General features: G+C 44.3%; 2 protein-coding genes across 2 annotated transcripts; both read right to left on the bottom strand.

Annotated features, from left to right (window-relative positions):
- Positions 1-56: 56 nt before the first annotated feature.
- On the bottom strand, positions 57-4,318 carry LOC114428585 (uncharacterized). Its single transcript, XM_028397140.1, has 9 exons — positions 4,195-4,318; positions 3,769-4,101; positions 3,386-3,655; positions 3,227-3,277; positions 3,021-3,104; positions 2,913-2,941; positions 2,760-2,816; positions 2,370-2,438; positions 57-611 (listed from the first exon to the last, which is right to left on the bottom strand). The coding sequence occupies exons 1-9, from the start codon at positions 4,253-4,255 to the stop codon at positions 501-503; spliced, it is 1,065 nt and encodes a 354-aa protein (XP_028252941.1). The 5' UTR covers positions 4,256-4,318; the 3' UTR covers positions 57-500.
- A 2,144-nt stretch (positions 4,319-6,462) lies between these two features.
- On the bottom strand, positions 6,463-13,415 carry LOC114429117 (uncharacterized). The gene is made up of 10 exons (XM_028397963.1): positions 13,211-13,415; positions 12,782-13,117; positions 12,399-12,668; positions 9,233-9,307; positions 9,013-9,090; positions 8,022-8,105; positions 7,911-7,939; positions 7,756-7,812; positions 7,508-7,576; positions 6,463-6,594 (listed from the first exon to the last, which is right to left on the bottom strand). Exons 1-10 carry the CDS (start codon positions 13,269-13,271, stop codon positions 6,463-6,465), a joined length of 1,191 nt encoding a protein of 396 aa, XP_028253764.1. The 5' UTR covers positions 13,272-13,415.
- Positions 13,416-25,108: the final 11,693 nt, after the last annotated feature.

Raw genomic sequence — 25,108 nt, 5'->3', positions numbered from 1 at the left:
TTCAAAATAAAACCTAACAGTGCATTAAAATAACACAGAACTAATACTAACCCAGCTAATAATCATTACATTAATACAAATACAGTTTGAATGAGGGCCTACACAGAACAAACATTAAGCTACAGATAATAAATAATTTTTTTGTGTCTCACATTCAGACCCGTGGGGAGGCGTCAAACGTCAGACAGGCTGCGGTGGCGGGGCCTTCACGCCACAGAGCAGCCGCTGCTGTCCAGGCAACGAATGAGGAAACTGAACACATACAAGATGAGATGTTTTTAGAAGGTGTCAATATAATACGAACTTTAACCTCTATTCACTGAACACCTGAGGTCCATCCCAGCCAGCTCCAATGTTCAAGTCTAATCCAGCTAATGACGCCTAAAGGCCTATATGAAGGAAACTAGCTAACAACATTTAGCAGGCAGCAGGCAGCTGGAGCCCGGTCTTTGTAAGTCTGAAAATATTCCAGAATATCAGAGGCTGATTCTTCAGGTACTCTACTGTGTGATAGTGGAGTACAGGTTGTTGGGATCAGCAGCGGCTCCAGCTGAGGAAGAGGAGGAAGCGTTCACTGTGCTGTACGTCACTTCCTCAACATCAACCGGGACCTGAGAAACACAGAAGAAAAAACATGCAAGACTGAACCAGGCAGCAGACTCCAGAGCTGAGACACCACAGTCCAGAGTCAGTCCGCATGGACCTCCATCATAAAGTGTGCAACTTAAAGAGCAGAAGAAAACATTACACAGACGAGTACATTTATATTTAAAGCCACAGTGACACTTTGAATGTGAGAATTAAACAACCTTGTTAACAGTGACACCTGTGGCCATTGAGAAAACTGCAGCCAGCATCCTGGATCTTGTACACACTCACACTCTACATGCTCCACACAAAAAACACAGAATTGACATTTTTTGCCGATTTATTAAAAAAAGAAAAACTGAAATATGGTTCAGAGCCTTTGCTGTGACACTTATATATTACACTCAGGGGCTGTCCATTTCTTCTGATCATCCTTCAGATGGATCTACACCTGTGTTTGATACTGATACTGATGTTTGATACTGATTGGACTTGGTTAGGAAAGCCACACACCTGTCTATATAAGACCTAACAGCTCACAGTGCATGTTAGAGACAATGAGGATCATGAGGTCAAAGGAACTGCCTGAAGAGCTCAGAGACAGAATTGTGGCACAGATCTGGCCAAGGTTACCACAAAAGTTCTGCTGCACTGAAGGTTCCTAAGAGCACAGTGGCCTGCATAATCCTTAAATGAAATATGTTTGGGACGACCAGAACCCTTCGTAGAGCTGTCAGCTGAGCTATCGAGGAAGAAGAACCCAACGATCACTGTGGCCGAGGTTAGAGATGCAGTCTGGAGATGTGAGAAAGTTGTGGAAAGTCAACCATCTCTGCAGCCCTCCACCAGTCGGGCCCGACTGAAGCCTCTTCTCAATGCCAGACACATGAAAGCCTCCATGAAAGACTCAAAGATGGTGAGAAACAAGATTCTCTGGTCTGATGAGACCAAGCTCGAACTTTTTGGCCTTAATGTATGTGGTATGTGTGGAAAAAACCAGGCAGTGCTCCTCACCTGTCCAATACAGTCCCAACAGTGAAGCATGGTGGTGGCAGCATCATGCTGTGGGGGTGTTTTCAGCTGCACGGACAGGACGACTGGTTGCAATTTAGGGAAAGATGAATGCGGCCAAGTACAGGGATATGCTGGACGAAAACGTTCTCCAGAGTGCTCAGGACCTCGGACTGGGCCGAAGGTTTACTTTCCAACAAGACGACGACCCTAAGCACACAGGCTTCACAACAACTCTGTGACTGTTCTCGAATGGCCCAGCCAGAGCCCTGACTTAAACCCAAGAGACCTAAACATGGCTGTCCACCGTTTACCATCCAACCTGACAGAACTGGAGAGAATCTGCAAGGAGGAACGGCAGAGGCTCCGCAAATCCAGGTGTGGAAAACTTGTTGCATCTTTCCCTAAAAGACTCCTGGCTGTATTAGATCAGAAAGCTGCTTCTACTAAACACTGAGCAATGGCTCTGAATACTTAGGCCCATGTGATGTTTCAGTTTTTTTCTTTTTTAATAAATCTGCAAAAATGTCAACAGTTCTGTGTTTTTCTGTCAATGTGGGGTGCTGTGTGTACATTAAAGAGGAAAAAATGAACGTAAATGATTTTAGCAAATGGCTGCACTATAACAAAGAGTGAAAAATGTAAGGGGGTCTGAATACTTCTGTACCCACTGTACATGACGTTCTGTCTGTGAGATTTTTCTGTGGTTCTCCTTTAAAACTGACTCATAGTAAAGTGTTTTTGTTCACGTCAGCAGTCTGAGGCCTTACCCGGGCTTTTTGGTTGGTCTTCCTGGTGTGGCTGATGGAGGCGTAGGACACACCCTCTTCAGGATCCGCCTACAAAGTGAAGATGACATTAAAGACGCTGCAGTGGACTCAACGCTCTGACTTCATCAGCTTCTACTGTTTATTCTGTTATGTGGATTTTTAGGTTCTGTCCTGCGATAAACTCTAAAATATGTCCTTTCTACAGTTTTATGAGGACACAAACATTTTTATTGTGTCTCTTTAAGAAGGTTAGTAAGAAGTGTCAGCAGTTCTGTTCCTCATTCTTCATTTGCATCTTCTAACTTCCCTTTTTTAACGTTGTACATTCTCACAGTCTTTAGTGCGTCTCGGTTCGAGGTCAAAAACAAGCAGCTGAGTTTGTGATCTCACCGACATGGGACTGCTTTCTGGAGCAGACGGAGTCATCGTGGTGTTTAAGCTCAGTCCCTGGAGAGAAGCAGCAAACAGGAGACATATTTCAGACATTTCTGGATAAAAACAGGATTAATTAACACCTGAGTTATTATTTATGTCTGCACTCACTGGGGTTTCGTCCGTCTGTCGTTTGTTTGCTGAAAAGACAGAACAGTCGACATTAACATCGTCTGTGAAGGTCTGGATTAAACCACGTTTATCTGTGAGCGCCCTCACCTTTCTTCCATCTGAACACCACCACAACAATTATCAGGACCGTTACTAAACCCACAACTGCAACTATGATCGGCCACAACGTGACTGAAAAGAGAAAAGAAACATTTTCATTGCAGCTTTTTTTCTCCTTTTCATTCATTAAAACACTTTTGATTACTTAACTACAACACACAACAGACAAACAGCAGAAACGTTAGGACACTCACCTGATCCTTTGTTTTCAGTGGTCGGTGGATGTTCAGTTGGTTTTTTCCCACCTTTAGAGAACGTTTCATGTTTAGTTTATTCTGGTATATATATCAAAGGACATTTTGTGTTTCTCATTTCTCTTGAGCAGATCATCATAATTTCATCTGTTTTCTCACCTGAGGTTTGATGGTTGAAGTCAAACTGCTGCACTTTTCCAGTTTCATCAGTAACTTCACACTTCAAAAAGTTTTGTGACTTGTAAACATAGTTAGTCTGACCCAGAAACCTCACAGTGCTGGAACACTCAGAATTTGTAATTGATATGTCTGATTGAAGTCCATCCAGGTCTGTACCATTAAACAGCCACCTCATTGTGTAAATGCAGCGATCATATGGAACCACAGAGCAGATTAAATCCACCTGATCAGTGTTCTTACTTTCAGTCACTGTGAAGATGGAGATAATGTGAGAGAAAAACACAAATTAGACAAAATCACTTCATCACTGTGATCAATAATTATTGTTGTTAGAACAGGACGGTTATGATGTAAATACTCACTGATAACAACAGACAGATCAACATGAGACTGATGAACCCGAGTGTGTGGTTGTTCTTCTTTCTTGTACTGTTGACAGACATAACGACCAACATCCTCCTCTCTGACCTCCTTTATGATCAGAGAACAGTTCTCTGTAACACTCAGTCTGTCTTTGTTTGGGATGTCTTCATTGATCTGTCCCAGTCTGATCACTTCTGTGGCTTCATGGACTCTTGGACGACTGTAGATCCAGGTAGTACCATCACAGTTATTCTGGTCATTGATGACTTCCTCACAGCTCAGAGTGACGTCCTCTCCACCCCTCTTTAAAACAGACGTTCGACCTGCAGTTACTGAAGAGAAGAGAAACATGACAAATGACTGAGGACCAGTTTGGACCCAACAGGTCCAAATCATGATGGTATTTCTGTAACATGTGTCCTTACCTGTAAAGTGAAGCACCAGGAGGAGACATGAAGACATCTGAATCCACCTGAAGTCCAACATTCTGCTTCTCCGTCTCTCTGTGGACTGTCAGAGTCTCTGAGCTGCTGCTGCTTAAAGACTCACTGAACTTCCTGTCAGAGTGATGTCACTTCCTCATTCTAATTACTGAATAAAGTACATATGTTTTCATGTCTCTGAAGTCATTTAAAGAATCTAAACGGTAAAATATAAATGATATTATGTTTGACACCCTGAAAAGAAGAAGGCTGCAAACGTGTGAAGACTGTTTACTAAGATAAAGACATGAGCCGTATCAGCCTTCTGAGGGCGGCTGCTGCTTCCTCTTTGTAGCTCTGAAGAAATCTTTCCATTAAACCTGAAGAGGAAGTGTTTTGGTGAGAATGTGGGTACCACAGCAGCAGAGCTCTGAGCCCTGAAACAGTCAGTCTGTGGTGTACTGTGCCTTTAACATGCATTGCGTCAATCACAGCCACATCATGGACGACACCGTGTCTCTAAGTTGTTTAGAGACACTCCCACAGCACTCTGATGCTGACCGCCTGTTTATTTATATACAGTATATGACAAACGTGAGTACATCCCTCACATTTCAACCACCATTTGGACAATAAAGTCTCCATGTTGAGCTATTTTCAGTGGAGAGTAAATCTATACTGCTGTGCAATCTGTGCTCTAAGTTATAGGTTTCATTTCTACAGTACTGTCCTTTGAGAAGATATAGTAAAATGGTTGTGAAATGTGAGGGCTGTGAGATTCTGTATTTGCACTTATTACACAGCAGATCTGTTCACGTCCACTTCAAAGAATCAGTTTGTTAAAACAGAGTAGGAACTTTCTCCAGAAGGGGGCACTGTTGTTACTGCTGACCAGCTCTGAGACTCCGAGGCTATGCTGCCATAATTACACATGCTTGTGTTTACCGACTCAAACGTCATTAAATCAGCGCAGAAGCAGACTGGATCCACTGCTCCACCAGTGAAGAAACTAGAAACTGGCTCTGAGCGGACGTAAACAGACCAGTTTATTGTCCATGTAGCAGACACTGGAGAGCAGATCAGAGTTTTGCTTTGTTAGCCTTGTACAGCACCTAATACTAATAATACATCAAACTTATAAAACGCTTTTTAGGACACTCAAAGACGCTTTACAAACAGGGCAGTAGAAACGCACAGGGACAAACAAACATCAACAGCTGGAGTGAGAGTAATTTTAGGGGAAATTCAGTTTGAACAGGTGGGTCACTTCAAGCAGTGACTTGAAGGAGGACAGGGAGTCTGAGTTCCTGATGTTTTGTGGGAGAGAGTTCCAGAGGGTTGGGGTGGCTGCAGAAAAGGCTTGATCGAGTCTGGAAGCTATGAAGGCATGGATGAGTATTTGGGCTGTGGAGTGAGTGAGGGGTGGAGATGGGCAATGTCACAGAGGGGGAAGAATGATGTCCTGGTGATGTTACTGTGTGGGATTTGAAGGAGAGGGAGAAATCGAAGATGATGCCGAGGTTACGGACTGTAGTGGAGGAGGTGACTGTGTGGCCCTCGATGAGGAGGGAGATGTTCTGGGCAGAGGATAGGAGGGATTCAGGACCAGTGATTATGAGTTCTGTTTCATTGCTGTTCAGCTTTAGAAAGTTAGTGTCCATCCGGTGTTTTATGTCAGCCGGGCAGTTTGTGATGGTGGAGAGAATGACTGGGGTGATGCATAAGGTGGAGGTGTACAGTTGTGTGTCATCAGTGTAACAGTGAAAGTGAAGTCCATGTTGGCGAATGTGTCCGAGGGAAAGCATGTTTGAGGCTTCCTGCCTCTGATTGTGGCCATCTTTGGCTGACCTCTTGTGGCCACAAAGGTGCACTACAAGGCTCATTTAGAACAGACACCAAAGGTCATAATACAAGGAACCTGAAGATGTGGGCCTATACGTGAGATCTTGATATGTTAGTTTTACTTGTTTTTAACACCACATTAAGTCGGGAGTGGATTCATATGAATAATTTATGATTCTATAGTTACATTGCAGGTTCAATATAGTATAAATAAAGCTCTCAGAGCCACTTTAAATGGCTTTAAATGACCTCTATTCACTGAACACCTGAGGTCCATCCCAGCCAGCTCCAATGTACAAGTCTAATCCAGCTAATGACGCCTAAAGGCCTATATGACGCAAACTAGCTAACAACATTTAGCAGGCAGCAGGCAGCTGGACCCCAGTCTTTGTAAGTCTGAAAATATTCCACTGACGTTGCTGGTACCAATCAGGCTGATTCCTGAAGTACTCTACTTTTGATAGTGGAGTACAGGTTGTAGGGATCAGCAGAGGCTCCAGCTGAGGAAGAGGAGGGAGCGTTCACAGTGCTGTACGTCACTTCCTCAACATCAACCGGGACCTGAGAAACACAGAAGAAAACATGCAAGACTGAACCAGGCAGCAGACTCCAGAGCTGAGAATCTGCAGTTCCTTCCATGGCCTCTAGGGGCTGGCTCCAAAGAGGAGTCGATCCTCAGATGTTAAAATGTTTGTTTCAACAGAAATAAGCTTGTTACAAAAACTACTTTAAACATGTGAAAATATTAGAGCGTAACCCTTGTTAACAGTGACACCTGTGGCCATTGAGTGAACTGCAGTCTGCTTCCTGGACCTTGTATCTGCTCACACTCCATATGTGTTGCATGTGCATCATTTGTCAGCTAGAGGCCACTCTGTTGGACATAAGTTTTGTGTATCATGTTAGCTAACGAGCTGTGACATAGCTAAACGGCATGAATCACCTGGTGATCACTTTAGCATTTAAACCATTTTGGTAAACAGAAAGCTAGCTAACAGAGTGCAACAGGGTATGATGCATAGACTGTATATAAATATGGAGAATGTGACAGCTCCCCAAAAATGAAGCCATCATGCCTGGACCTCCCCCCGCCTCTAATAAGCCCCGCCTCCTCCATGTTAGTGGAGCAGACAGACCCAGCTGCATTTAGTTATTGTCAGCTAATAATGGAGGAAGTAACGATGCAGTCAGAAGCCCACGGAGCTGCCAAGCTATGAGAGAAGTTGAGGGAGGGGTGTTATGTTTGGGTGGAACAGCGATAATGTGGCTTCAACTCGGAACCTTGGCTGCACAGAGGAAGTGGTAACATGCAAACACACGTCCGGGTTTTAGGACTGAGTTCAGTAGCTCTCCATTTACTGCTTGGATGAATTGGATGGATCCAACTCAAGGCTGTATTTTGACACATTATGTGGCTAACAAGCTAACGCTAGCTACATGTCACATAAACATCAGCAGCAGTCAGAGGTCTTACCCGGGCTTTTTGGTTGGTCTTCCTGGTGTGGCTGATGGAGGCGTAGGACACACCCTCATCAGGATCCGCCTACAAAGTGAAGACGACATTAAAGATGCCTCAGTGGCTTCACCGGTCTGTCTTCATCACATTCTGTTTACATGTCATATCTACTGTTTTATGAGGACAGCAGCAGTTGTACATTCTCACAGTCTTTAGTGCGTCTCACGTTCGAGGTCAAAAACAAGCAGCAGAGTTTGTGATCTCACCGACATGGGACTGCTTTCTGGAGCAGACGGAGTCATCGTGGTGTTTAAGCTCAGTCCCTGGAGAGAAGCAGCAAACAGGAGACACATTTCAGACATTTCTGGATAAAAACTGAGGATTAATCAACACCTGAGTTATTATTTATGTCTGCACTCACTGGGGTTTCGTCCGTCTGTCGTTTGTTTCCTGAAAAGACAGAACAGTCGACGTTAACATCGTCTGTGAAGGTCTGGATTAAAAACAGATGTTAATCTGTGAGCGCCCTCACCTTTCTTCCATCTGAACACCACCACAACAATTATCAGGACCGACACTAAACCCACAACTGCGACTATGATCGGCCACAACGTGACTGAAAAGAGAAAAGAAACATTTTCATTGTGTAACTTTTCCATATTTGTCAGGAATGAGGCTGAGAGGACTCGGGTGCAGGCAGAGGGTTCAGCAAAAGGTGAGGTTTATTATCCATTAAACAAAAACCAGGGAAGCACAGGACTAAAGTACAAAGGTAACAAGACACAGGTGCAACACATTTGGGCGGGGCAAACAATCAAAAATGGCAGGAAGTAAAACACATGGACAAACCATTGAAAGTAAAAACTATAGACAGAGCTTCCGTGATGACAACCGTTTGTTTCTGAAGAGCCGTTTTGAGGCTCGGTGAGATGCTTCGGGACGCTCTGACCGCCGCCATGTTGGCAGCGTCACGTCCGCAAAAAACTCCAACGGTTGGACAGAGGGGGGGAGAACGAGGGGAGTTTAGGGGGGCGGGCGATCGAGGAAGCAGGAAACTTGCGCTGTGATACGTCAACCTTCTGTCACTCAGCCATTTTAACATGGGAGTCTATGGGAAATGACTTGCGTCTCGAGCCAGCCCCCAGTGGTTACATTGTGAACGACAAGTTTCGACACTTCATGGGTTTCAAGTTTGAGGTGTTTGTCTCCGCTTGGGACGAACACAGGGGAGACAAGACTTTCAAAGTAAAACAGGAAACAGGACAAAACCGAAGGAAACATAAGACACACAGCCAGAAACAAGACAAGGGAACCACCAACAAGCCCAGAGGCTCAAAGAAATCCCAAAAAACAGAACAAGGAATTAAATGACAAACATGAACAAGAAATAAATAAGCAACCAAAATACAGAATCACAAAAATATTTGCTTTTGATTCATTTGTTAAGTTGAAATAATAAACCAAATATTTATATAACTAAAACATACAGCAGACATACAGCAGAAAGCTAAGGACACTCTCACCTGTTGAATCTTTGTCACGTTTGTCCTCTGGTCCTTTGTTTTCAGTGGTTGGTGGAGGTTCAGTTGGTTTTGTGCCACCTGTAGAGAACATTTCATGTTTGTTCTAGTATATATCAAAGAACACTATGTGTTTTACATTTGTGCAATCTTGCAAATATAACTGAACATAAATTTCACCGAACTAGTGAATGTAAGAAGAGACTCAGAAAGTTGTCTCCACCTTTGTGATGTTGGGAGGGTCGTCCTGATTTTTTCTTTTTTTGAGTTGGTGGAGGTTCAGTTGGTTTTGTGCCACCTGTAGAGAACGTTTCATGTTTAGTTTATTCTGGTATATATCAAAGAACATTTTGTGTTTCTCATTTCTCTTGAGCAGATCATCATAATTTCATCTGTTTTCTCACCTGAGGTTTGATGGTTGAAGTCAAACTGCTGCACTTTTCTAGTTTCATCCTCAGTAACTTCACACTTCAAAAAGTTACGGCGTTGTGAATCGTAAACAAAGTTAATCTGCTCCAGAAACTTCACAGTGCTGGAACACTCAGACTTTGATGTGAATATGCCTGATTGAAGTCCATTCAGGTCTTCACCATTAAACAGCCACCTCACTGTGTGACTGCAGCGATCATATGGAACCACAGAACAGAATAAATCCACCTGATCAGTGTTCTTACTTTCAGTCACTGTGAAGATGGAGATAATGTGAGAGAAAAACACAAATTAGACAAAATCACTTCATCACTGTGATCAATAATTATTGTTGTTAGAACAGGACGGTTATGATGTAAATACTCACTGATAACAACAGACAGATCAACATGAGACACATGAACCCGAGTGTGTTCTTTTTTCTTGTATTGTAGACAGACATAACGACCAACATCCTCCTCTCTGACCTCCTTTATGATCAGAGAACAGTTCTCTGTAACACTCAGTCTGTCTTTGTTTGAGATGTCTTCATTGATCTGTCCCAGTCTGATCAGTCCTGTGGTTTCATGGACTCTTGGATGACCGTAGTTCCAGTTAGTACCATCACAGTTATTCTGGTCATTGATAACTTTCTCACAGCTCAGAGTGACGTCCTCTCCACCCCTCTTTAAAACAGACGTTTGACCTGCAGTTACTGAAGAGAAGAGAAACATGACAAATGACTGAGGACCAGTTTGGACCCAACAGATCCAAATAATGATGGTATTTCTGTAACATGTGTCCTTACCTGTAAAGTGAAGCACCAGGAGGAGACATGAAGACATCTGAATCCACCTGAAGTCCAACATTCTGCTTCTCCGTCTCTCTGTGGACTGTCAGAGTCTCTGAGCTGCTGCTGCTTAAAGACTCACTGAACTTCCTGTCATCAGAGTGATGTCACTTCCTCACTGTGTCTTCGACTGTTTTTGTTCTTCTTTTCTCTTCAAACATTGGCTTTAATAAAGTGCACATGATGTTTTCATGTCTCTGAAGTCATTTAAAGAATCTAAACAGTGAAATATAAATGATATTAAGAATAAACAGACACACATTGTGTCCACTCCCACAGTGTGTTTATAACAACGATGTGTTTGACACCCTGAAGAGAAGAAGAGGAAGACGGAAGGCTGCAAATGTGTGAAGACTGTTTACTAAGATAAATACATGCAGGCGTCTTTTATTCTAGACAACGAAGAGTTAAGATCATCACAGAGAGGAAGTTGTCTCTTCAAGGTTTTACTGTAACAGCTGAGGAAAGAAAACAGACGAGGTGTCTGTGTGTTCTGAGAGCTGCTGGTTAGTGAGTGCAACACGTGTCTCACTAATACTAAAGGGGAAGTGTGTCTGTGAGAATGTGGGTACGACACATGCTGCACCCTCCAGGGTGGAGGCATGAGGCCCATGAAGGTGTTAAAATGTGCAGTTCACCCTGCAGCCTCTAGGGGCTGGCTGCAAAACTTAGTCTATCCACACAGACTGCCATGAAAACATGCCCAACTTCCAACCTTAAAGATGATCTGTGTGTTCATTAGTCCTTCATTAAAATCTGAGGTTAAAGACATTTAAGTGCTCAGTGTGAACAGAGCTGTTGAGCCCAGCAGAGGGAAGCTTTAGGACCTAAGCTGAGAAAACAGGAAGTCATGGTAAGAGAGAGGCTGAAGAACAAAATAAAAACAGCAGCTGAATTATTGACCTGATGTATTTATTGGTTCTGCAGGAGAATTCCACCTTAAAAACACACCATCAGCCTGAATATGAACACATTATGTATGCAGATTACATCAGCAGCAGCAAACAGCAGACTGTCACAGATTATATTCAAACACATTTTATAAATCCAACAAAATGAGACTCAGACACACAACTTCACAAAGAATCAAAATAACTCGATAGAACAACAGAGCTGAAAACACTGAAGAGGAGGAAACTAAACAGGAAGTACAATGTGACACAGCAGGAAGAACCCTTTCAAAATAAAACATCATCAGTGGAGTCAAACAGAAGACTCTGTGATGTTTTCATAGTCCACTGCACCTTCATCTTCATCACTGTACACCTGTGAAAACACACACTTTAAATGTTCTCAGAGCAGATTGAAGGGATTCAAACCAACAACCTCCAACCAGAAAAGACCCAGAAGAGCTTCACACATTGAGATCACAGTAGATAATAAAGAACACACACAGATTTGCTCTGTGAAGAGCTTCATGTGTAAATACTTGATACTCACTCTGCCTTCATCCTTCTGCCTTTGAGTCCCTAAAACAATAAGAGCAGAGAGTCAGTTTCACTTTGTTATGATGTGACTGTTCAGTGAGTCGTTCAATCACCTTTAGCTCTGGTCCACAGACAGACTGTCACAGCAGTTATGATGAGTGCTGCTAAACCCACAGAGACAATAATGGACCTCAGCAAACCTGCAAACACAAAACAAACATTCAAACCTCTTTTCTGTCTTCTATTATTTCACAGAATCACATATAAAAAATACATTTTGAACTCATCGGTTCATATTGGTTACTATGGAGACAGACACATGAAGCCTGGCCTTCAGTACGTCTCCATGTTCACACACGGGGGTCATGATGTCATGTTCTGTGTTTTTCTAAAAATGACCACATGAATCCAGACTTTGTCTCAGCATGAAGTAAACGGACAGTTATTGATCCACTGTTGTCATGGAAACGTATAAAAACTTCAACATCCATCAGAGACATGTGGCATTAATGTCAGGGACATGACAGAATCTCAGTGTGAACCCGTACTTACTCTGGTCTGGTCCTTTGGTTTCAGTGGTTGGTGGATGTTCAGTTGTTTCTGTTTGTGAGTCACCTGAAAAAATACACAAATACTAATTAATGAAAATTAAAACAACAAAAGAATTCAACAATGAATCAAATTAATTTCAGTTGTTTTCTCACCTGAGGTTTGATGGTTGAAGTCAAACTGCTGCACTTTTCCAGTTTCATCAGTAACTTCACACTTCAAAAGGTTTTGTGAATCGTAAACAAAGTTAATCTGATCCAGAACCTTCACAGTGCTGGAACACTCAGACTTTGATGTGAATATGCCTGATTGAAGCCCATCCAGGTCTTCACCATTAAACAGCCACCTCACTGTGTGTCTGCAGCGATCATATGGAACCACAGAGCAGATTAAATCCACCTGATCAGTGTTGTTACTTTCAGTCACTGTGAAGATGGAGATAATGTGAGAGAAAAACACAAATTAGACAAAATCACTTCATCACTGTGATCAATAATTATTGTTGTTAGAACAGGACAGTTGTGATGTAAATACTCACTGAAAACAACAGACAGATCAACACGAGACACATGAACCTGAGTGTGTGGTTGTTCTTCTTTCTTGTACTGTTGACAGACATAACGACCAACATCCTCCTCTCTGACCTCCTTTATGATCAGAGAACAGTTCTCTGTAACACTCAGTCTGTCTTTGTTTGGGATGTTTTCATTGATCTGTCCCAGTCTGATCAGTTCTGTGGCTGAATCATTGATTCTTGGACGACTGTGGACCCAGGTAGTACCATCACAGTTATTCTGGTCATCGATGACTTTCTCACAGCTCAGAGTGACGTCCTCTCCACCCCTCTTTAAAACAGACATTTGACCTGCAGTTACTGAAGAGAAGAGAAACATGACAAATGACTGAGGACCAGTTTGGACCCAACAGATCCAAATCATGATGGTATTTCTGTAACATGTGTCCTTACCTGTAAAGTGAAGCACCAGGAGGAGACATGAAGACATCTGAATCCACCTGAAGTCCAACATTCTGCTTCTCCGTCTCTCTGTGGACTGTCAGAGTCTCTGAGCTGCTGCTGCTTAAAGACTCACTGAACTTCCTGTCAGAGTGATGTCACTTCCTCATTCTAATTACTTAATGAAGTACATTTGTTTCCATGTCTCTGAAGTCATTTAAAGAATCTAAACGGTAAAATATAAATGATAGTGTTTGACACCCTGAAAAGAAGAAGGCTGCAAACGTGTGAAGACTGTTTACTAAGATAAAGACATGAGCCGTATCAGCCTTGTGAGGGCGGCTGCTGCTTCCTCTTTGTAGCTCTGAAGAAATCTTTCCATTAAACCTGAAGAGGAAGTGTTTTGGTGAGAATGTGGGTACCACAGCAGCAGAGCTCTGAGTCCTGAAACAGTCAGTCTGTGGTGTACTGTGTCTTTAACATGCATTGTGTCAATCGCAGCTACGTCATGGACGACACCGTGTCTCTAAGTTGTCGAGTGACACTCCCACAGCACTCTGATGCTGACCGCCTGTTTATTTATATACAGTATATGACAAACGTGAGTACCTTCCTTACATTTCAGCCACCATTTAGACAATAAAGGCTCCATGTTGAGCTATTTTCAGTGCAGAGTAAATCTATACTGCTGTAGTCAAAGTCAGCTTTATTGTCAACTCTGCTATATGTGCTGAACATACAGAGAATCGAAATTGCGTTACTCTTCACTCCGCAACATATAACATGTAACTAAAAACTAAAGATAAATATAAAGTGTAAAAAAATGTACCTACAATGAGGCACACACAAAATACAAGCCACATAATGAAGGCACAATGCAGTAAGAGTGCAAAAGATGTATAGTGCAAGTCAGTGCAGTTGGCATAATATAAACAGGAATGGTTTAACTTATAACAGCTTATTGAGACTGGTATGAGAGTGCAAAAGATGCAATGGTGCAAGACAGTGCAGTTGGCATAATGTAAACAGTCCAGGAATAGTTTAAGTTATAGCAGCTTATATGAGACTGGTGTGACATGACTAAGGTGCAAGAGAATGCACAGGGTAAAGTGGCTGGTACAAAGAGTTCCTATCTTGGGTGGTGGTAGGGGTGGGGGGGTGATGGTAGGGGTAGGGGGTGGGGTGGGGTGGGGGGTGGTGTCAGGGAAGGGGGAGAAAGTGGGGCGCAGCAGGGAGAGAGTTCAGCTTCCTGACAGCCTGGTGGATGAAGCTGTCCCTCAGTCTGCTGGTCCTGGCCCGGAGGCTGCGCAGTCTCTTTCCTGATGGCAGCAGACTGAAGAAGCGGTGTGAAGGGTGGGTGGGGTCTCCTGTGATGCGGAGGGCCTTTCGGGTGAGACGGCTGTCGTAGAGGTCTTGGAGGGAGGGGAGAGGGACGCCGATGATCCTCTCAGCTGCTCTCACTATGCGATGAAGCGTCTTCCTGCAGGTGGCGGTGCAGGCTCCGTACCACACAGTGATGCAGCTGGACAGGATGCTCTCAACAGCCCCTCTGTAGAAGGTGCACAGGATGGAGGGAGGGGCTCTGGCTCTTTTAAGCTTGCGGAGGAAGTAGAGGCGCTGCTGTGCCTTCTTGGTCAGGGATGCAGTGTTGTTAGTCCAGGAGAGGTCCTCAGTGATGTGCACACCCAGGAACTTGGTGCTGCTCACCTGCTCCACAGCAGCACCGTCGATGGTCAGAGGGGTGTGCTGACTCTGTGCTCTCCTGTAGTCCACAACCATCTCCTTTGTCTTCTCCACATTCAGGGAGAGGTTGTGGTCTCTGCACCACTCGGCCAGAAGGTGCACCTCATTCCTGTAGTGTGTTTCATCTCCACCGGAGATGAGACCCACCACAGTTGTGTCGTCCGCAAACTTCACAAAGATGTTGGTGTTGTGTGTTGGCGTGCAGTCATGGGTCAGCAGAGTGAAGAGGAGGGGGCTCAGCACACATCCTTGGGGAGCCCCGGTGTTCATTGTGATGGTGCTGGATGTGTTTCTGCCGACCCGCACTGTCTGAGGTCTCCTGGTGAGGAAGTCCAGCAGCCAGTTGCACAGCAAGGAGTTCAGCCCCAGCTGGTCCAGTTTGTTGATGAGCTGCTGTGGGATGATGGTGTTGAATGCTGAGCTGAAGTCTATGAACAGCATTCGAACGTATGAGTCTTTATTTTCCAGGTGGGTGAGAGCTGTGTGGAGTGCTGTGGAAACAGCATCACTGGTTGACCGGTTGGGCCGATATGCAAACTGGAAGGGGTCCAGAGAGGGGGGGAGGGCCGTCTTGATGTGTTTCATGACTAACCGTTCAAAGCACTTCATGATGATGGGTGTGAGTGCTACTGGACGGTAGTCATTGAAGCAGGCGGGGGTGGACTTCTTCGGCACAGGGATGATCGTGGTGGCTTTGAAGCAGGTGGGGACAACAGCCTGGCTCAGTGAGATGTTGAAGATGTCTGTAAACACCTCAGCGAGCTCCTCAGCACAGTCTCTGAGCACACGGCCAGGTATGTTGTCAGGACCGGGAGCTTTGCGTGCATTGATCTGGCTGAGAGATGTCTTCACGCTGGCTCGGGACAGGGAAAATACCTGGTCAGTGGGAGAGGATGTGATCTTTTGTGCAGGAGTGCTGTTGAGTGCTTCAAAGCGTCCGAAGAAGTCATTCAGCTGGTTCAGCAGAGAGCTGTTGCTGTCACAGGTCTGTGGTGGGGGCTTGTAGTCTGTGATGGTCTGTATCCCCCGCCACAGGCTCCGGGTGTCCCTGCTGTCGCTGAAGTGGTGGGCAACCCTCCTGGAGTACTGTCTCTTCGCCTTCCTGATGCCACGGGACAGGTCGGCTCTGGCTAACTTTAGGCTGATGATGATGATGATGATGAAGATGGAGATAATGTGAGATAATGTGACCTTCCTGGACCTTGTATCTGCTCACACTCCATATGTGTTGCATGTGTATCATTTGTCAGCTAGAGGCCACTCTGTTGGACATAAGTTTTGTGTATCATGTTATCTGATGAGCTATGACGTAGCTAAACGGCATGAATCTCCTGGCAAACACACGTCCCGGTTTTAGGACTGAGTTCAGTAGCTCTCCATTTACTGCTTGGATGAATTTGATGGATCCAACTCAAGGCTGCGTTTTGACACATTATGTGGCTAACAAGCTAACGCTAGCTACGTGTCACATAAACATCAGCAGCAGTCAGAGGTCTTACCCGGGCTTTTTGGTTGGTCTTCCTGGTGTGGCTGATGGAGGCGTAGGACACACCCTCATCAGGATCCGCCTACAAAGTGAAGACGACATTAAAGATGCCTCAGTGGCTTCACCGCTCTGTCTTCATCACATTCTGTTTACGTGTCATATCTACTGTTTTATGAGGACAGCAGCAGTTGTACATTCTCACAGTCTTTAGTGCGTCTCACGTTCGAGATCAAAAACAAGCAGCAGAGTTTGTGATCTCACCGACATGGGACTGCTTTCTGGAGCAGACGGAGTCATCGTGGTGTTTAAGCTCAGTCCCTGGAGAGAAGCAGCAAACAGGAGACACATTTCAGACATTTCTGGATAAAAACTGAGGATTAATTAACACCTGAGTTATTATTTATGTCTGCACTCACTGGGGTTTCGTCCGTCTGTTGTTTGTTTCCTGAAAACCAGAACAGTCGACGTTAACATCGTCTGTGAAGGTCTGGATTAAAAACTGATGTTTATCTGTGAGCGCCCTCACCTTTCTTCCATCTGAACACCACCACAACAATTATCAGGACCGTTACTAAACCCACAACTGCGACTATGATCGGCCACAACGTGACTGAAAAGAGAAAAGAAACATTTTCATTGTGTAACTTTTCCATATTTGTCAGGAATGAGGCTGAGAGGACTCGGGTGCAGGCAGAGGGTTCAGCAAAAGGTGAGGTTTATTATCCATTAAACAAAAACCAGGGAAGCACAGGACTAAAGTACAAAGGTAACAAGACACAGATGCAACACATTTGGGTGGGGCAAACAATCAAAAAAGGCGGGAAGTAAAACACATGGACAAACCATTGAAAGTAAAAACTATGGAGAGAGCTTCCGTGATGACAACCGTTTGTTTCTGAAGAGCCGTTTTGAGGCTCGGTGAGAGGCGTCGGGACGCTCTAACCGCCGCCATGTTGGCAGCGTCACGTCCGCAAAAAACTCCACCAGTTGGACAAAGGGGGGGAGCACGAGGGGAGTTTAGGGGGGCAGGCGATCAAGGAAGCAAGACACTTGCGCTGTGTTACGTCAACCTTCTGTCACTCAGCCATTTTAACATGGGAGTCTATGGGAAATGACTCGCGTCTCGAGCCAGCCCCCAGTGGTTACATTGTGAACGACAAGTTTCGACACTTCATGGGTTTCAAGTTTGAGGTGTTTGTCTCCGCTTGGGACGAACACAGGGGAGACAAGACTTTCAAAGTAAAACAGGAAACAAGACAAAACCGAAGGAAACATAAGACACACAGCCAGAAACAGGACAAGGGAACCACCAACAAGCCCAGAGGCTCAAAGAAATCCCAAAAAAACAGAACAAGGAATTAAATGACAAACATGAACAAGAAATAAATAAGCAACCAAAATACAGAATCATAACAATATTTGCTTTTGATTCATTTGTTAAGTTGAAATAATAAACCAAATATTTATATAACTAAAACATACAACAGACATACAGCAGAAAGCTAAGGACACTCACCTGTTGAATCTTTGTCACGTTTGTCCTCTGATCCTTTGTTTTCAGTGGTCGTTGGTGGAGGTTCAGTTGGTTTTGTGCCACCTGTAGAGAACGTTTCATGTTTAGTTTATTCTGGTATATATATCAAAGAACATTTTGTGTTTCTCATTTCTCTTGAGCAGATCATCATAACTTCATCTGTTTTCTCACCTGAGGTTTGACGGTTGAAGTCAAACTGCTGCACTTTTCCAGTCTTATCAGTAACACTTAAAAAGGTTTTGTAAGCTGTAAACAAACTTAGTCAGCTCCACAAAAGTCAGAGTGCTGGAACACTCAGAATTTGATGTGAATATGTCTGGTTGTCCATCCAGTTCTTCACCATTAAGCAGCCACCTCACTGTGTGACTGCAGCGATCATATGGAACCACAGAGCAGAATAAATACACCTGATCAGTGTTCTTACTTTCAGTCACTGTGAAGATGGAGATAATGTGAGAGAAAAACACAAATTAGACAAAATCACTTCATCACTGTGATCAATAATTATTGTTGTTAGATCAGGATGGTTATGATGTAAATACTCACTGATAACAACAGACAGGTAAACATAAGAGTAATGAACCCTAGTGGGTGGTTGTTCTTTTGTCTTGTACTGTAGACAGACATAACGACCAGCATCCTCCTCTCTGACCTCCTTAATGATCAGAGAACAGTTCTCTGTAACACTCAGTCTGTCTTTGTTTGGGATGTTTTCATTGATCTGTCCCAGTCTGATCAGTCCTGTGGTGTGAAGGACTCTCCAAGGACTGTAGCTCCAGTCAGTACCATCACAGTTATTCTGGTCATCGATGACTTTCTCACAGCTCAGAGTGACGTCCTCTCCACCCCTCTTTAAAACAGACGTTTGACCTGCAGTTACTGAAGAGAAGAGAAACATGACAAATGACTGAGGACCAGTTTGGACCCAACAGATCCAAATAATGATGGTATTTCTGTAACATGTCTCCTTACCTGTAAAGTGAAGCACCAGGAGGAGACATGAAGACATCTGAATCCACCTGAAGTCCAACATTCTGCTTCTCCGTCTCTCTGTGGACTGTCAGAGTCTCTGAGCTGCTGCTGCTTAAAGACTCACTGAACTTCCTGTCATCAGAGTGATGTCACTTCCTCATTGTGACTTCGACTGTTTTTGTTCTTCTTTTCTCTTCAAACATTGACTTTAATAAAGTGCACATGATGTTTTCATGTCTCTGAAGTCATTTAAAGAATCTAAACAGTGAAATATAAACGATATTAAGAATAAACAGACACACATTGTGTCCACTCCCACAGTGTGTTTATAACAACGATGTGTTTGACACCCTGAAGAGAAGAAGAGGAAGATGGAAGGCTGCAAATGTGTGAAGACTGTTTACTAAGATAAATACATGCAGGCGTCTTTTATTCTAGACAACGAAGAGTTAAAATTATGACAGGAAGTTGTCTCTTCGAGGTTTTACTGTAACAGCTGAGGAAAGAAAACAGACGAGGTGTCTGTGTGTTCTGAGGGCTGCTGGTTAGTGAGTGCAACACATGTGTCTCACTAATACTAAAGGGGAAGTGTGTCTGTGAGAATGTGGGTACGACATATGCTGCACCCTCCAGGGTGGAGGCATGAGGCCCATGAAGGTGTTAAAATGTGCAGTTCACTCTGCAGGCTCTAGGGGCTGGCTGCAAAACTTAGTCAATCCACACAGACTGCCATGAAAACATGCCCAACTTCCAACCTTAAAGATGATCTGTGTGTTCATTAGTCCTTCATTAATATCTGAGGTTAAAGACATTTAAGTGCTCAGTGTGAACAGAGCTGTTGAGCCCAGCAGAGGGAAGCTTTAGGACCTAAGCTGAGAAAACAGGAAGTCATGGTAAGAGAGAGGCTGAAGAACGAAATAAAATCAGCAGCTGAATTATTGACCTGATGTATTTATTGGTTCTGCAGGAGAATTCCACCTTAAAAACACACCATCAGCCTGAATATGAACACATTATGTATGCAGATTACATCAGCAGCAGCAAACAGCAGACTGTCACAGATTATATTACATATAATCACCAGGTCGTGACACTGTGATTCTTAGACCCCATTCTCACTGTGGATATCAATCCGGCTAGAGCGGGATTCGGGCCGTATCTGGATATATCTGGATCGTTTTTTTCTGAGTCTGAACACTTCGAGTCCCAATATATCCGCATAGATTTCAATCAACCTCTCGGAGGTGGATCTAGCCAGATGGCTCAAATGTGGATCAGGTCTGAATGCAAATGCAGCTAGGGAATCTGTCTTGCGATGTCATACTTCCGGTTCACAAGGACATTGTCCGGGTCGCGTACAAAAGCTGATGTAAACAACTGTCGATCTACTACAGCTTTGCCCCGAGTTTATTTTCCACAGGGCTACAAAGGAATAAACCACTTTTTGAACTGAAAAAACTGAATTACAATGTTTAAAACTTCCTCACAGGTTTCATACATCAGACCCAAAGACTGCTGCCTGTGTTGTAGCCACACTCCCACCCACACATCTGTCATGTCATTAGAACTGCAATGACGGACCCTGTCAGACCACAAAGACCTCTCCTCTGTCTTTTTTTCCTGATGCTACAGTAAAACCGGCAAAGGTCAAATTTATGTGTGGGAGGAGTTTAAGGCATCATTAAGTAAAACTAAATGAAGACACATGTATGTTTATCTTAGTAGAACCGTTTGGAGTCGGCTGCTGTGGTACCCACATTCTCACCAAAACACTTCCTCTTCAGGTTTAATGGAAAGATGACTTCAGAGCTACAAAGAGGAAGCAGCAGCCGCCATCAGAAGGCTCCAATCTACGCCATCCTCCCTGGTGCCGCCTGAGGGTGTGCTCCCGATGACGTCATCACTTCAGGCGCCGTCCAAGGGCGGGCCCCAGAAGACGTCGCTCCTCCCGTCTCAGCCAGAGGGCGGGCCCCAGACGATGCTGCTTCTCCCATCTCGGCCAGAGGGCGGGCTCCAGACATCGCCACCTGCCCCAGAGCTGGGGGAGCATCCAGCCTTGACCCTGGAGGGTCCTCAGCTCTGGGTCCTCGGCCTGACCCAGAAGGACCCTCAGTCCCAGCGACTGGTCCAGTCACTGGGGAACCCCCAACTCTGGCTTCCAATGCTGATTCTGAGGGGTCCACAGCCTTTGGCTCCTGTCCGGACCCTGGAGGGTCCTCTTCCTCGTCTTTGGTTCTGGTTTCCTGTCCGGACCCTGGAGGGTCCCCTGCCTCGTCTTCCGTTCTGGTTCCCTGTCCGGACCCTGGAGAGTCCTCTGCCTCGTCTTCGGTTCTGGTTACCTTTCCAGGCCCTGGAGGGTCTGCTGCCTCGTCTTCGGTTCTGGTTTCCTGTCCGGACCCTGGAGGGTCCGCTGCCTCGTCTTCGTTTCTGATTTCCTGTCCAGACCCTGGAGGGTCCCCTGCATCGTCTTCGGTTCTGGCTTCCTGTCCGGACCCTGGAGGGTCCCCTGCCTCGTCTTCGGCTCTGGCTTCCTGTCCGGACCCTGGTGGGTCCTCTGCCTCGTCTTCGGCTCTGGTGTTCTGCCCGGACCCTGGTGGGGCCTCAGCCTCGTCCTCGCTGGTGTTCTGCTCGGACCCCGGAGGGTCCGCAGCCTCGTCCTTGCTGGTGTTCTGCCCAGACCCCGGGGGGGTCCTCAGTCATGTCCACGCTGTGCTTCCGCCCGAACCCCGGGGGGTCCTCAGCCATGTCCACGCTGTGCTTCTGCCAGCACCCTCCATTTCTGACTCTGCCCCTCAAGCACCCCAGACTCTTGTTTCACTGGGCCTCTGTCTCTGTTTCCCCTGTTGGCCCATGGCCTGGGCCTTCATGAACTCTGGGACCTTGAGTTTTTTTGTTTTGTTTCTGAGACTTTGAACTATGGCTCTATGTCTTTTTGTTTGAACCCTTGTTTTGTGTTTTAGGAATGTCTGGGAGCCGTTCCTTGAAGGGGGGGGGGGGGGGGGGGGGTTCTGTCACGACCTGGTGTTTCTGTTCTGGTTCTGGTTCCTTGTTTTGGGTTTTCTGTTTATTCTGTGTAATGTTGGTTAGGTTGTTGTTCTGTCCCCTGGGTTTCTGTTTTTGTGATGTTGTCTTGTGCTTCCTGTTTTATTTTGATAGCCTTGTCCTCCTTGTGCATTGTCTTGTGTTTTACTTCCTGTGTTTTCCCTCCTTGTGTGATCACCTGCCCTGCCCTAATGTGTGCCACCTTTGCCTCGTTGCCTTCCCCGGTCCCTTTGTAAATAGTCTATGTCTTCCCCTCTGTCATTGCTAGTTCGTCTCATCTAGTGTAGGGTTTGTTTCTTGTCCATGCCATGCTATGCCTTGTTCCTCGCCTACCATGCCATGTACTTCTGCCTGACCCCGGGGTGCTCCAGATAGTAGCCTTGTTCATGCCATGTTTTTTGTTCCTGCCTTTTTACACCATGTGCCCGTTTGCCTTGATCTAGTTTTGACTCGCAAAGAGTGATTTTTATTTAGTTATTTTGTACTATTCTATTTGACCACGCTGAGTGAGATTTTTGGTTTTTGTATTGTTTTCCAGACTGAGGGTCCTTCTGGGTCAGGCCGAGGACCCAGAGCTGAGGACCCTCCAGGGTCAAGGCTGGATGCTCCCCCAGCATCCAGACAGGTGGCCCAGTTAGTTAAACTAACCTGGGGCGGTTAGCAGTTAGCTTCTTTAGCTTCTTCATGTCTCGCTTTTATTCAACTTTGAACAAGGGGGCAGGATACCGCCAAAAGCTCTGTTATCGTTTTTCTTCTTCCCGCCACAGAACAAACCCGTACGGCAAGTCGGAGCGGACGCTGTACCTCTAAATACCAAACAGAATTTTTTTTTTTTTTTTTTTTAGATTTAGACTTTATTAGACTTTATTAATCCCAGAGGGGGATTCTTTACGGCTGCTGCCAAGCAGTGTCAAGCAATGACTAGCAAGGCGCGCCACAGGCTAGGGTGAAGTGTCTTGCCCAAGAACACACAACAGTGACTAGGGAGGAGTTGGGATCAAACCACCAACCTTCCGGTTACTGGACAACCCTGCTATACCACTGCGCCACTGCTGTCCCCAAAGAATATTTGTCTTTGCAACAAAATGATCAGAAAAACAGCAGACTGAGTATATAAGAAAACATTCTGTAAATGAAACAACGTGACATTTAAAGACGATTTCTACCTGAGTCAAATATCAATAACTGGATACACAGAATGTAAATAAAAAAGAACAAACAGCGAAACAAGACGGAAGACAGGAAGTAAACAACGTGAGGCAAACCTTTCAAAATAAAAGACGAAGAGATGAGCTGATATTGATCATCAGCATCAGTGGAGTCAAACAGAAGAGTCTGATGACTTCATAGTTATTTGTTTGTGTGCCAGTAATAATAAACATCAGAAGCACAGAGTTTGTACATAAAACACACACACACACACACACACACAGTTTTCTGTTTTGTTCTTTTAACATATTGAGTTTGACCACCATCTGCTGGTCAGTCTGTGTATAAAATATTCATCCTATGGAGTGTAAAAATAAATAAAATAAACAATATTAAACAGCAGCTGAATTATTGACATGATGTATTTATTGGTTTTACAGGAGAATTCCACCTTAAAAACACACCATCAGCCTGAATATGAACACATTATGTATGCAGATTACATCAGCAGCAGCAAACAGCAGACTGTCACAGATTATATTCAAACACATTTTATAAATCCAACAAAATGAGACTCAGACACACAACTTCACAAAGAATCAAAATAACTCGATAGAACAACAGAGCTGAAAACACTGAAGAGGAGGAAACTAAACAGGAAGTACAATGTGACACAGCAGGAAGAACCCTTTCAAAATAAAACATCATCAGTGGAGTCAAACAGAAGACTCTGTGATGTTTTCATAGTCCACTGCACCTTCATCTTCATCACTGTACACCTGTGAAAACACACACTTTAAATGTTCTCAGAGCAGATTGAAGGGATTCAAACCAACAACCTCCAACCAGAAAAGACCCAGAAGAGCTTCACACATTGAAATCACAGTAGATCACAGATTTGCTCTGTGAAGAGCTTCATGTGTAAATACTTGATACTCACTCTGCCTTCATCCTTCTGCCTTTGAGTCCCTAAAACAATAAGAGCAGAGAGTCAGTTTCACTTTGTTATGATGTGACTGTTCAGTGAGTCGTTCAATCACCTTTAGCTCTGGTCCATAGACAGACTGTCACAGCAGTTATGATGAGTGCTGCTAAACCCACAGAGACAATAATGGACCTCAGCAAACCTGCAAACACAAAACAAACATTCAAACCTCTTTTCTGTCTTCTATTATTTCACAGAATCACATATAAAAAATACATTTTGAACTCATCGGTTCATATTGGTTACTATGGAGACAGACACATGAAGCCTGGCCTTCAGTACGTCTCCATGTTCACACACGGGGGTCATGATGTCATGTTCTGTGTTTTTCTAAAAATGACCACATGAATCCAGACTTTGTCTCAGCATGAAGTAAACGGACAGTTATTGATCCACTGTTGTCATGGAAACGTATAAAAACTTCAACATCCATCAGAGACATGTGGCATTAATGTCAGGGACATGACAGAATCTCAGTGTGAACCCGTACTTACTCTGGTCTGATCCTTTGGTTTCAGTGGTTGGTGGAGGTTCAGTTGGTTTTGTGCCACCAACAACAACAGTTGAAATAATAAACCAAATATTTATAACTAAAACATACAACAGACATACAGCAGAAAGCTATGGACACTCTCACCTGTTGAATCTTTGTCATGTTTGTCCTCTAATCCTTTGGTTTCAGTGGTTGGTGGAGGTTCAGTTGTTGCGGTTTGTGAGTCACTTTAAAAAAAATACACAAATACTAATGTTTTGCTGTAAATTAATGAAACTTTTGCCTCTTTTAAATGAGAAACAACAAAAGAATTCAACAATGAATCAAATTAATTTCATCTGTTTTCTCACCTGAGGTTTGATGGTTGAAGACAAACTGCTGCACTTTTCCAGTTTCATCATCAGTAACTTCACATTTCAAAAGGTTACGGCGTTGTGAATCGTAAACAAAGTTAATCTGCTCCAGAAAAGTCAGAGTGCTGGAACACTCAGACTTTGTTATTAATA

This window comes from Parambassis ranga, chromosome 24, assembly GCF_900634625.1.
Source record: "Parambassis ranga chromosome 24, fParRan2.1, whole genome shotgun sequence".
NCBI lineage: Eukaryota > Metazoa > Chordata > Actinopteri > Ambassidae > Parambassis > Parambassis ranga.
This window is presented reverse-complemented; position numbering and strand designations above follow the sequence as displayed.

What these genes read in the sequence shown, in the direction of transcription:
- LOC114429117 (XM_028397963.1), bottom strand. Translation starts at nt 13,271, where the DNA reads ATGTTGGACTTCAGGTGGATTCAGATGTCTTCATGTCTCCTCCTGGTG. An exon ending in GGTGTTCAGATGGAAGAAAG is followed by an intron (nt 7,940 to 8,021) that starts GTGAGGGCGCTC and finishes CTGTCTTTTCAG; the next exon opens with GAAACAAACGACAGACGGAC. An exon ending in AGACCAACCAAAAAGCCCGG is followed by an intron (nt 6,595 to 7,507) that starts GTAAGACCTCTG and finishes TGTGTTTCTCAG; the next exon opens with GTCCCGGTTGATGTTGAGGA.
- LOC114428585 (XM_028397140.1), bottom strand. Translation starts at nt 4,255, where the DNA reads ATGTTGGACTTCAGGTGGATTCAGATGTCTTCATGTCTCCTCCTGGTG. An exon ending in CCTGGTGCTTCACTTTACAG is followed by an intron (nt 4,102 to 4,194) that starts GTAAGGACACAT and finishes TCTTCTCTTCAG; the next exon opens with TAACTGCAGGTCGAACGTCT. An exon ending in GGTGTTCAGATGGAAGAAAG is followed by an intron (nt 2,942 to 3,020) that starts GTGAGGGCGCTC and finishes CTGTCTTTTCAG; the next exon opens with CAAACAAACGACAGACGGAC.